At 45.5% G+C, this 12,294-nt stretch overlaps 1 protein-coding gene across 1 annotated transcript; it reads right to left on the reverse strand.

Annotated features, from left to right (window-relative positions):
• Nucleotides 1–1,427: 1,427 nt before the first annotated feature.
• LOC147443594 (UDP-glycosyltransferase 85A5-like) lies at nt 1,428–5,370 on the reverse strand. The gene is made up of 5 exons (XM_086528020.1): nt 5,273–5,370; nt 4,922–4,995; nt 3,342–3,416; nt 2,620–3,237; nt 1,428–2,473 (listed from the first exon to the last, which is right to left on the reverse strand). The coding sequence occupies exons 1-5, from the start codon at nt 5,368–5,370 to the stop codon at nt 1,428–1,430; spliced, it is 1,911 nt and encodes a 636-aa protein (XP_086384146.1).
• Nucleotides 5,371–12,294: the final 6,924 nt, after the last annotated feature.

The raw sequence follows: 12,294 nt of genomic DNA on the forward strand, positions 1-12,294 counted from the left end.
GATGGTCCCTTGACATTCTCATGGAGACCCACTTGTGATGATTACACGTCACACGACAACTACTTTTGGAGGGCATGAGAAATGAAAAATCAGAAATTGGCAAGTTTGACTTGCTACCAGGACCAGGCCATGCTCCGTAAACTCTAGGATTTCAAGCTAGATAGTGGCCCCCTCCTCTTTTGAGTCTCTTATGTTAAGTGAAGGCGAAAGGATTGGTAATCTCTCTCTCTCTCTCTCTCTCTCTCTCTCTCTCTCTCTCTCTCTCTCTCTCTCTCAAGTCCACTGGTAAGAATATACTAAATCATATCCACACACGTCACTAGCTGAACCCAAATGTATGCCGTACAAACACATATACAACAATTCATATATGTCCACTATGCAAACATGAAATAGATGGTGCATGTAAAACAAAGGAAAAAATTGTAAGTAATTGCTTTCACTAAGCCTGTGTGAGAGAGAAATGAAATGAAATGTTATATTAAACGTCTTCAAAATTCTAAAATTACCTGACACCAAAAGTTACATGCATCTCAATAGAATCTAATATCTGTTTAGAAAGCTATGAATATAGAAAATGAAAAGAAAATCTAAAATCTAGGTATGTCATACCTCAATGGGCAGGTGGGAAAAGTAATAGAGTAAACATGGTGAACAGGGTATGGGAGATGAAAGCTAGAGACTATTATCTTATACATATGTACATCAGTTCATAGGAGTGGGGGTATAGGTGGAAGAGGCTCAAGGTGTACAAGAGCTTATCTCAAGACAATGAGAGAGAGAGAGAGAGAGGTGCCTCAAATTTCCAGCACAAGGATCTTTCTTTCCATGTGTGAAGGCACCTCTTGGAGTGTAGTTATTTTGTAAGTTATGTTTAAAGGTAGGCACCTTTGGATGTTTTTAGTGTACACTGAGCCATGACCTCTCCCCACATGTGATCACCTTCACTTGCATTTTGAAGACATGTGACACAATACAAGAAGTTGAGATGGGGAAAAAATTTCATGATGAGATTAATATGCGGGTACAGTTCGAAAGTAACATCTAGCTTGGTGAATCTTTGGCCTACATATAGGCCAAGTGTGGCTTGAATAGAGTTACTATGCTTCAATTCTCTTCTCCGTCCAATGGATGAATCATATACTACATACAGCATGGTGCACTCCAAGACCGAGCTATGCAAGTGCACATTCTGATGCATAAGATTAAGGCTTAGAGAGCAAGCTTAGAAATAGCAAAAGAGAGGGAGAGGGAGAGCTCAGAGAGGACACAAGAGATATAATATTATTTTGCTGCCAGGGCAGCAGGTTATGTGCTAGTTTTACAATGTAGAGAGTCGACCCTATATGAATTAGACAGACCTTAATCAGAAGTCAAAAACGTAGGACGAGAACCATGGGTGGATCTATGCAGTAGAGTAGGTGTGCCTATGTTTCCTCCGAGGAATTAGCTGACTCGGATGCCATCTTGTATAATAGATCCGTAAACATGTCCAGGTTTTGCTTTGAGATTCCGCTATCAGACAAGATGCCTTCCTTGCATATATCCCTGAGAAGCGAAGCCTTGGCTCTGAACGCAGCAGCCGTGGGGCCTTCCATGAGAGTGCGCAATGCTTGTGCAAGCTCCTTGGACTGGGGTTTGTTGGTGAAGTCCCGCTTGAGCTCGATCCCTATCTGCCACTGCTGGACGATCATCCAGCAATTGGTCACTTGATCACAGAATTGGGGCCAGGCCAGCATGGGCAAGCCTGCCACCATGCTTTCCAACACGGAATTCCAGCCGCAGTGAGAGAAGAATGCACCAACAGCGTTATGGCGCAAGACGGCCATTTGGGGCGCCCAGCTCACCAGCTTGCCTCGCTTCTTTGTAATCTCCAAGAAGTTGGGAGGGAGAGCTTCCGAGATGTGGGAGATATTAATGTTGGGTTCTTCGTTCATGATTAGCGCGTCCTTGCGTATTACCCATAAGAAGCGCTGTTTGCTAATCATCAATCCCTCCGCAACCTCCAGCGTTTGCTGTTTCGAAAACCGTGTAATGCTTCCAAAGGACACATACACCACCGAGCCTTCCGGCTGCTGGTCTAGCCACTCCATGCAATCTGCGTAGTCCTCTTTCCAGAAGCTGCTGCTAGACGTCGACGTAGCTGTACTACTGCTCATGCTGGCACCGCCATCTTGTTGCGAGCTATCGCCCAAATGAGCAGACGCTACCAAGGGCCCTACGGGACGGAACTTGGCCCCTAGGGCTTGGCATTGCTCCGGCTCCAACCCCTCCACATTGTTGGCGAGTATACAAATGCACTCCTCACTTAGGTGGTCGATTGTGTTTTGTATCCACTCCAAAGTGGGTTGTAGGATCATCTCACCGAGGCCCGTGTAGTATGGAAGGTAATGCTTGTGGAGCTTCGGCAGCCCAGGGACACAGGTCAAGTAAGCAGAATTCTCCCAGGTATCCATGGGCGAGAAGGGAGGGACTGCAAGTTTTGAGAAGAAGCAGCTCATTATAAATGACAGAATTAAGAAAATGAAGCACTAGGGGTGTGCGCGCGCGCGCGCGCGTGCGTGTGTGGAGGCGGAAGGAAAAAGGGGGATCCAGATGAGGAGGAGGAGGAGGACTTACCCTCGCGCTGGAGTGGATCGAAGCCCTGGGCTCGAAAGGTGGAGAGCAGCAGATGGATCGAGAGGATGGTGGCGGACATGGGCCAGAAGGCGCAGCGTGGCAGGCGAAGGCGCGTGAGCATGGAACGGGCAGAGTCGAGGAAGACGTCGGCCAGCACGCAGGTGACGGGCGGCACGTGCGGCTCAGCCAGTAGAGAGCGCAGGCGAGCCTCCGTCTCCTGGCCCACCCTCTCCAGCATTCGAACATACTCCTCGCTCACCACACGGCGCTCGGCGTCCGCTGGAAGGCCGTCCGGAACCCCGATCATCCTGATCATCCCCTCCTGATTCTCAACCTGATCCGCGCCCGCCTGCAGCAGCCGCGCCACCGCATGCTCGATGGTGATGAAGGTGACCATCACCCCCCGGCCCGCCAGCCGCTTGGCCAGCTCCATCATGGGGTTCATGTGGCCCTGCGCATTCGGCAATGGTAATACCACCACATGTGGCGTCCCTGGAAACTCCTTCCGCCCCCTTGTTGCAGGCGCCGGTGCCATCAGGATCGCAGAGTATAGACAGAAAACTATGTGAAAGCTTGTTGCACCACCAGCTACCCTTAGCACGTATTTTTTGCTGAGCCCTGCTATAACATGCCTTCGCAAAAGAATCTCTTCACTTTTGTATCCAAATGCATCCAGACGCCCGTATGGGGCGACAAAGGAAGGGAGACAGCACGCGCGCTACCTTTGTAGTTCACGAAGCTTATACGATATCTATAAGGCACTGCCGCCTCAGCAAATGCAGTAAAGAACTGAACATCTATTTCAATACCGAACCTTGATCAAATGATACTTAAAATAAAACCTAGTGGTTTTTGCGGAGTTCTTTCAGAATCTTTCATATACACGGGTAGTCCCCCGTCCTTTTGGAAACAGCTAGACACTTTCAAACAGCTATTCCACGTTAGTGGTTAGAGTTGGTTAACACCACCCCCACCCCCACCCCCCCCCCCACCCTTTGCAGTGAGATAGGCACTTTTAGACAGCTATTCCAGCTTGGTCGTTAGAGTTCGTTCAGACCAGACTAAGATTTTATTTTTTTTCGACAAAAAGATCCTTCTATTAATTAATGAAACTGCCCATAGGGCTACAACCACCTCTACTTATAGAGAGGGCTACAACAAACATAAGGGGAAACTCTCCCAATGCAAAAACAACATATGTACAATGAGGGCTAAATCAAGAGATGGGAGGAGGGAAAAGCCACACAGGTGGACGGTAGTGCCATCTGAGCACACCCTCGACCATGGTGAAGAAAGGCCCAGGGTGACAAAGTCGAAGGAACACCTCTCTACACTCCCGCATGCAGTCGAAGCTGCTTTGAAGCCTCTCGAACTGTCCCTGACAGTATGGATTAGCTTCAGCCAAAACTATAGAACAGCCTCCGCTAGTGGCACAAGGCGAGCCTCAAAGATGCGGAAGCAACGGGCCCGCCAGATGCACCAAAGTGTCAGGCCACAGACGAGCTCCCAACACGCCTCTCTCTCACTGCACCACTCCTGCGGAATAAGCTATGTAGCAGGCTAGAGTGTAGGTCGACCCCCCTGTATCACTATCATCCTGCTGGTGGAGGATAGCTCAAACTGTAATGTATGGCCAGTGAGAGTGGACCAAGGAGTTGCCCCCCAAGTGCACTGTCGTGCTGTGGACATAGCTGGCACCAGCCGTCGAAGGACCCGAAGCCAAACCTGCTGTGATAGGGCAGTCCCAAAGATAATGACGTTGACTCTCCAAAGGGTGGTCACAAGCTGCACATGTTGTCGAGAGGCCACTATGTACAAGCCAACTCCCCACTGCTATAGCTCTACACGCAACCATCCATTGGAACAATGTGACTCGCCGCGGTTGTCTGGCATCCCACAACCTCGCACAAAAAGCTGACAAGAACTCAGCCCTGGGACCCTCCTCATGCCAATGAGGTGCTACAGTAGGATGAGCCTCTCTCCATGCTGCCAGTATGTGACATCCCAGTCGAACAATGTAATGAAAGAAAGGGACCCCTAGATGGTCGGCTGAGGAGAGAGGGTCCCTCCAAAACCACTCTCTAGGATCCCACTGCACTCGTGCCAGTGGACAGCTCTCCCAAGCCTACAACCTCCAGTGGCATATCTCAAGAGCTGTTGGATCAGGATCTATGACACAAGTCCTCCCACAGATGCCCACAACTCGGACCCTCTAAAAACAACACTCTGCAACTTGTGGGGCCTCTACTGATACTCTGTGTAATTGACCCTCGCCCTGTAGCTCGAAAAACATGGAGGGTACAGTCTTTGAGCAAGCCGCCCGAACTATGATGAGGACCTCCAGTCGCTTGAAGGCCCCCATCCACCTGGGCGTTGCTGACTCGAGAGGTGTAAGCCACTCAGTTGGTACTACCTCTATGATTTCCTAACACATGCTCTGCACCCCTCTCCTCTCATGCCCTGTAGTAGCTGAATGCTCCGAAGCTCCTATGACAAACCTGAGAACTGTAGCTAGTCACCTAAAGTGCGTGTTGGACCCTCTGCCAAGGCCTACTACCAACCAAGTGGCCTCTCTGAGTGTTGACCATGGGGTTCCAAATAAGGGGCTATCTTAATCACTCCTCCATGCAAGTGGGCTGGTGCTACTCCACACCTCTCCGTAGCTGCTACCAGGAGCAAAGCAGGATCACTGTAAAATGATCCTCCATTCTCCTGCTCAAGACAGCTCTGCGCATCTCTGCAAAAATCCATCTGATGGAAGGTCTCCAAGGGCCTGCTGCCTAAGGCACTCTAGCTCTAAGCCATTGAAGCAAAAACTCCTTCCAGGGCTTCTCCCCTGGAAGCAGCCTTCTGAAAACAAACTTCCCAAGAAGGGCTTTGCTTTGCTATGCAATTCTATAATCCCCAACCCCCCCCCCCCCCCCCTAAGAACAAGGTAGAGTGATGACCTGCCAGACCACTTTGGCCTAGACTATCATAGTATCGCACCCTGACCGAAGGAGTTCTTGATCAGCCTCTCTACCTGGCTTATGTTAATAGGGAGCGCTAAACCACGTAGATATGAAACCAAAAAATTGCTCATTGCCTCAGCATAGAACAGAAAGAGGAAGGGGGAAAGAGGGCAACCTTGTCTAACTAAACGTGTGAACATGAAACGGTCTCTTCTACCTCTTGCCAAAAGCATTTGACTGTGTGTATGTCTATAGAGAGCTGACACACCTCTGATCCAAGCATCGAAGAAGTCCTTCTTGCGTAGAGTGCCCACCAAAAATTCCGAGTCAACTCTATTGTAGGCCTTCTCAAAATCGAGAAGAAGTATCACCAGATCCTCACCACGGAGGCGCACGAGAGCAGAAGCCTCCCAAAAAGTAAAGATGTTATCAAGGATACTACGCTCCTTGACAAAACCTGCTTGGGTCCCATGTATTATGCTCTCTAGAAGTGTTGAATTCTCAAACTCAGACCCTTGGCAAGAATTTTATAGGCTGAGTTGAGGATGGTGATGGGTCGCCACTATCGATTCTTATCCAAGGAGCCACCAAATGAGGTATATCAAGCAATCAGTCATGCTGTCAGGCATATATCCTATGTGTAAGAAGATTTGTTGAAAAGTGCTACATAGTTCTAAGCCAAGCAAGTCCCAATACTCTAATAAAAACTGGGAGTCAAACTATCCTCGCCTGGATAGCTACCGCGAAGACATTCTCTAAGGTCCTCATGGAGCTCCTGTGGCTACAGTTCTCTCGTACATCTCCTCGGTCACAAGACAAGGCATCTATGACCAAAGTTGTTCTCTGCACGCATCTTGATGCTCTCATTGAGGCTCTGTTGACAACATGTCATGGTAAAAGTCACTAGAAATTCCACACATGTCCTTTGGCTCTGAGGCAATTGACCCTTTATGCCTCCTCAACTAGTTGCCACTAGTGTGCGCATGCCAGGGCCCCACTGTCTCAAAGAACACCCATGTCACTCTCTCACCCACCTTGGGTCCACTAAGATGCATGTCGATGAAAAGCAAACTCATGACGCCTCTCCTCTATGCTAGCAAGCTCCTGGCGAGCCTGTCGTAACTGCTTCTCCGACCAAGAACTGTCTATGGGTGCTCCTCCTCCTCTGTCTATTTGCCACATGAGGATCATTGGTGCATGGTCCAAAAAAGGTGTCCCAGCTAGAATGCAAACTGTCCCACCCAAGTCACAGAAGTGGTCACTAGTGTAGAAGCGATCTATCCAAGATAGATTCACTCCTCCCACTCTGCGATCCGAATGAAATAAGGTTAGGCTCTATGGGGGTCTCACAAAACCAGAGTGTTGCCAAACATCTGAAACCCTCAAAATCATACATAGCCTCTCCCAGGTTGCCAACTCAGCTCCATGCACAGTAACATGGTTACCTCCAATCTTGTCAGAGGGGTCCTCCAGCATGTTGAAGTCACCCCCAATGCACCATTGCTCTGCCTATGGCAGAGACTCTACAATGTGAGACCAAAACTCTGCACATGCACTCACCACATTGGGCGCATAATGTTCAAGAAGCCCAAGAGGCAACCGTGAACCTGCAAATCAAACCAATGAGCCCTTCCAGGCACAATAATACCTTTATCCACAATGGCCTGCTAAGAGTCCACAATGGCCTGCTGCCAAGAATCCACAATAGTCATACATACCCCTCCCTAAATACCACCAGGTCCAAATGTAGCTGACCAAAATGTCTCATATCGCCCATGTAAAAGCTAACCAAGCTCTCACACAGATGATGCTCATGTAGCATAAGAAGATCAATCTATCCTCCCACAAGGCATCGCTGAAGATCTTCATGTAATTGGACTCGCTGGCACTAAAACTGGGGCCCACCTAATCCTTGCACATTCCATGAGATGATCCTCATGGAGAGTGAGAGAGAGTTGATGTTGTAGCAGTCGCTAACCCTGTAATCTTTAAGACTGGCTTGGATGGGGAATACTCCGCATACGAGCATCCCCAAGATAGGCGGGGCTGTAAAAGTTTCTAGCCTAGGCCCAACAAGAACCTCATATGTGTGTATATAGCATGGAGGGCTCTACGTGTCAGCAAAGAAGTGTACCACAATGTGTCTGCATCTTGCCGAGTTTGGGGGTGTCACTAAGAACTTGGCCAACGGCCATAGAGTCTGTACCCCCTAGGTCTCCCATGTGGTGAGATAACTCAAGGGCCTGTGCCTACAACCACTCCAACGCTCACTCCAAAGTCCACTCAGGTTGGTCCCTGCCACATAGGGGAAAAGAGAAGCCAATCGTTGAGTCTAAGGCCTCTATCCCTCTAGATACAAGGAACAATACATGAACTCTAAAGCAAGTTTCCTCAAAGTCCGGTGAAGGGTCACCAAGAAAACATGTGAATTCATAGCCAAAAAAGTCCCACCGATGATGAATGTCGAAGCTCTTCAGTCCATGAGGAATTGCTGCAAAGGGAGATGTCTGCACCAGAAGGGGGGTCGCAAGAAAGGATGTCCCGCTCTCACCAAGCGACTTGTGGAAAAAGGTATGCCAAGAGATATCCTAGCAACCGAGGATGGTCCTGTCCCCTAGGTCAGCTGCGGGGTGCGAGAGGAGATGTAGAAGCAGCGGGGCTAGCAGGAGAAGGAAGGGAGGGGGGAGGCCGGAGCGGCAAAGGGAGAAGGGTGAGGTGGCGTGGAGGAGGAACGAGGCGAGGGGACATAAGACTTTAGATCAGACCAGACAGTAAGTGGAAGATAAGATTGGAATTGAAAAGAAATTGACACTGAAACTCAGAACTAAAACTGGAGCTGTATTATTTAGATTAGATGATTGAATATAAATGTAGTCAATGAGACAAGTAAGCCCTTAGCTTGATGGAAATTACAAAGTATGAATAGATCTTGGCTAAGAGTGTGCACTAACACTAGGCTTAGATTTGGGGAATCAGGGATTTGGTACTTGGTCCTCACAAATGAAGTAATGGGTTCTATTTATAGCTCTCTATTGGCTCTCTGATTGACTATTCCCTGTGTCAATTACCCAAGGAACTGATTCTGGTAACTAGCAGCCTAGGCATCCCAGTCTCATAACCATTCCTGCCGTTTACATTCCTTCTCCCCTTTATTAGATTTTTGTGTATACCAAAATTTTCCAATGAGCAGTCAACCAGTGTCTGTCCATCAAACATGCTTCTTTTTGTGTGGTGCCTTCTTCTTTGGAGGTTTATACAATACCTTGTATGGTTCTGAAGCGCTCGGACTAGGATTTAAGTTCTCCTTATGGATCATGCGGTACAATGCTGCATATGGAATTAGTGCATTCCACATGTTTGTGTCAGTGTCATAAAAATTTCTTTTGCCTCTGGTTTGCCTCTGGTCAGGCGGGTTATGGCCAACCAGGCGGACTATGGCCAACTTATGACAATATGAGGTAGTATGAGTCCACCCTTGAGGTAGTGGCTAATTGCATTTGATTTTGACCTCAAACAAGAGTTCAGCAACCCACCTCTCTGAACTGGGGTTTAGAGGATGCTTTGTTCGCTAGTTCCTTCTCAGAAACTTAGAGGCTTCCGCTGTTAGCTGTAGGAGTTTGTTTGTAGTCTTGATTTGTCGTCAAAGTTGCACCTTCCATTGGCCCATCTTGATCTGGAAATTTTGAATTGCCTGAATGAGATCAGAGACCAAATATTTTTTTAAGGCATCAATTAGCACTTGCTTCCAGGAAGTCTATTTGGTGGTGGCTTCCTCATATCACTCTCTGAGCTCATCAACAATCTTGATGTAGCATTGCTAATTTGAAGGTTCATGATATGTTGGATATAGCACTAAAAACAACCTTTGGAGATCAGACTCTTTAGCCAGAAGAGCATATAGCAATGTTCAAGAATTTGGGACAAACTCCAAAGAATTCATTACCACCTGGTTCTCTTACTGCATCATTTTCCTGTTGATTCTTACCAGGTGAAATAAGCTCTTCTCCTGTTCTCCCAGACTCATTTTGGTTCCATTCCTCTACTAGAAGTGGCATTGTTTTCTAGAAGGAGTTGCACTTTATGGTCCAAAATATTTTTGGCACTCTGAAGTTGGATCAATACTTATTTAATATGTGCCCTAATGTCTTTCATATACTTTTATATTGGCTTATTTCCTAAGAACATTTCCAACTCTAAACCAAGAGATGTGAAATTGATTGTGGAGGGGTTGTGGAGATGAGGATTGACCACAAGCTCTTCTTTTGTGACACACCATTCATGAATTCTTTCCAGGACTTGAATGCAGCTTGGATGTGGAGGTAGCTGACAAAGTTGTTGTAAGGGCCTTCTCCAATGCCAACACATCTAAGTTATTGACTTAAAAGATGAAAAAGAAAAAGAAAATAACGATTTAAAAAATGTTCGAGAAAAATTCGGGCTCAATTTAAGCACCAAAGTATACTCACAAGACACTTCCGGCTTATGCCATGGGAACATGGACATAAACAATTCATAGAAAATTAGATTTTCATTTTGAGAAAAAATAGCATAAAGGTAAAGATAAGATAAGGGAAAAGGAAAAAGAAAAAGTTAAAGAAGAAAAAGAGAAGATAAGGATAAGGTGAGTAAGTAACTTGTTGAGAAAGTTTTGATAAGTAAGATAAGTTATCAAAGAAAAATAAGTTATCAAGATAAGCAAGACAAGCTATCAAGATAAGTGAAAGCACTTATCAAAAATGTGCATAAAAAGAGGGCTTCTCTTCTCATTTTTTGCTTCTCTCCCCCATTTTTAGGATGCAACTAGAGAGTAAGTTATCGAGAAGCTTGCCAAAGCCCTTGCAACACACACACACGCCTCCTCTCCAATAGAATTCATGGCCAAAAACCATAACCATGCTTCCTATAACTTGATCTTCTTCTTCCCAATACACTCTCTCATAACCCCTAAGATTTCCATATTTTGAATCTCTCTTGCCTCTTTCCATTCTCTCCTTCCAAGTAGCGTACTTGGTGGTCTTGAAGAGAAGGAGAGTCAACTACATCAACAAGCTATTTCAATCACCCAAATCAAGGAAAAGGCTTTTACCATATACACACCAAGGTAATGTTTTCTTCTCATCTTCATGCCATTGAACACTTTAAACATTGGGTTACTCTTCATTCTATATTAAGTCGTGTTTAAGCTCTCACGTTTACACAAGCAAACTTTCCTCTTTCTTAGAAGGACAAAATACTAATTTTCTCTTTGCTAACTAACAACGTTGCTAACCAATAACTACGATGTTATTTCAAGTTCCGTTATTTCACGTTCTTTAAAGTAACATCCTCCATATTTTCTAATTCAAAGCTAATTTGGATAATGCTTGCGAGTTCCATTACCAAACCGTTGTAGATGTTTTACTTGTGGATAAATCAAAAATTGATAAGGTTTGCCCTTGATAGGTAGGTTTGGATAATGGTTACTTATTTGCATTTTATTCTTGCATTGTTCTATGATTTTGAACATGATTCATGTTTGGTTTTCTTGTATCATCGATAATTTTTTTGCGATACAAAATACAAATCTATATAGCAAAGATGGTGTGTCGTGTTGTGAGGTTGCTACGCTTATCTTTGCAAATTTTCCTGCCAGCTTACTTGGGGATGGTCTCGGACCAATCCCATCGGGTAAGTAACTACTCTTTGGGCTAGTAACTATAGCTTACTATGGTTATATACATGTCATCATCCACTTCTATAGAGGGCATGAATGTTCCCAAGTGGAACATATTTTCCAGGGGTCTAGTGACAGGGTGCATGGATGTTGCTTGTGAGTTTTTGACCGATGAGGGGTTTTTAGTAACCATGTGCATGGCAAAGCATATTATTGATTTTATTGCAGATGCAACTAGGGTAGGACTTGTGCTCTTACATGCATGGACCCTCATGTGTAATAAGAAGGCATATCGGTATCCACGCACTATAGAGGTGGTGAGATAAAAAACTTAGTTTCATAATTTAATTTCCTAACTAAAAACATTGTAGCTAAGACATTCATTCTTTGAGTTATTTATTTATGTAGGTACTTGATCTTACTATGCGTCTTTGGTATCGTGTTGGCCATCCTGTGCCACACTATGATAGAGATGTAGGGGAGAAAATTTATGAGAGATTGTTTCTAGCAGATTGTAGCTACATGATAGATGATGTAGTCTTCCCCATTGAGGTTGATGGTGTTATTCTTAGAGTTGGGGAAGAGCGGTCTTCTTTGTTCTTTTGGTAAGAGTAGTTCAAATTATGATACTAGTGAATGTTATAGTATATGTGTGTTTTCATTAGGTTTCTATTTAATTTTTATATGGTCAAGTGGTTTCTAGCAACATTTACTGAGCCTCATGACTATGTTTTGGACTTTTTTGCAAGGTGTGATGGTTTGGGTAGAGCTTGTGCGGAAGATATGAGGCATTGCATGTGTTTAGAGCTAGATGATGTGCTCTATGAGAGATGTTTGTTTGACATTGCATGTGGACATGTGAAATCTTGATTGTGGATGCACACTTTGTTTAGTAAACTCTATACTAACAATACAAATCTTGATGTTTTGATCTATGTGTTTTATGTACATGGCAACCATGTGACATTGACATGGCATTTTGGTGTTTTTTTAGTATGAGGTGTATCACATACTAGCACCTGTAGTTTGGTTTGGAGGGATCTTAGTTTGGAGGGATCTTAAGCTGATTTG

This window comes from Adiantum capillus-veneris, chromosome 13 (assembly GCF_014529385.1).
Source record: "Adiantum capillus-veneris isolate H3 chromosome 13, ASM1452938v2, whole genome shotgun sequence".
Lineage (NCBI taxonomy): Eukaryota > Viridiplantae > Streptophyta > Polypodiopsida > Polypodiales > Pteridaceae > Adiantum > Adiantum capillus-veneris.

Bases quoted from the DNA above. Each gene is read 5' to 3' on its own strand.
- LOC147443594 (XM_086528020.1), bottom strand. From the start codon at position 5,370: ATGGATTTTTGCAGAGATGCGCAGAGCTGTCTTGAGCAGGAGAATGGA. The intron at 4,996-5,272 runs GTGTGGAGTAGC...CTCTCGAGTCAG, and splicing joins CTGGTAGCAGCTACGGAGAG to CAACGCCCAGGTGGATGGGG. The intron at 2,474-2,619 runs GTAAGTCCTCCT...CAAAACTTGCAG, and splicing joins CGATCCACTCCAGCGCGAGG to TCCCTCCCTTCTCGCCCATG.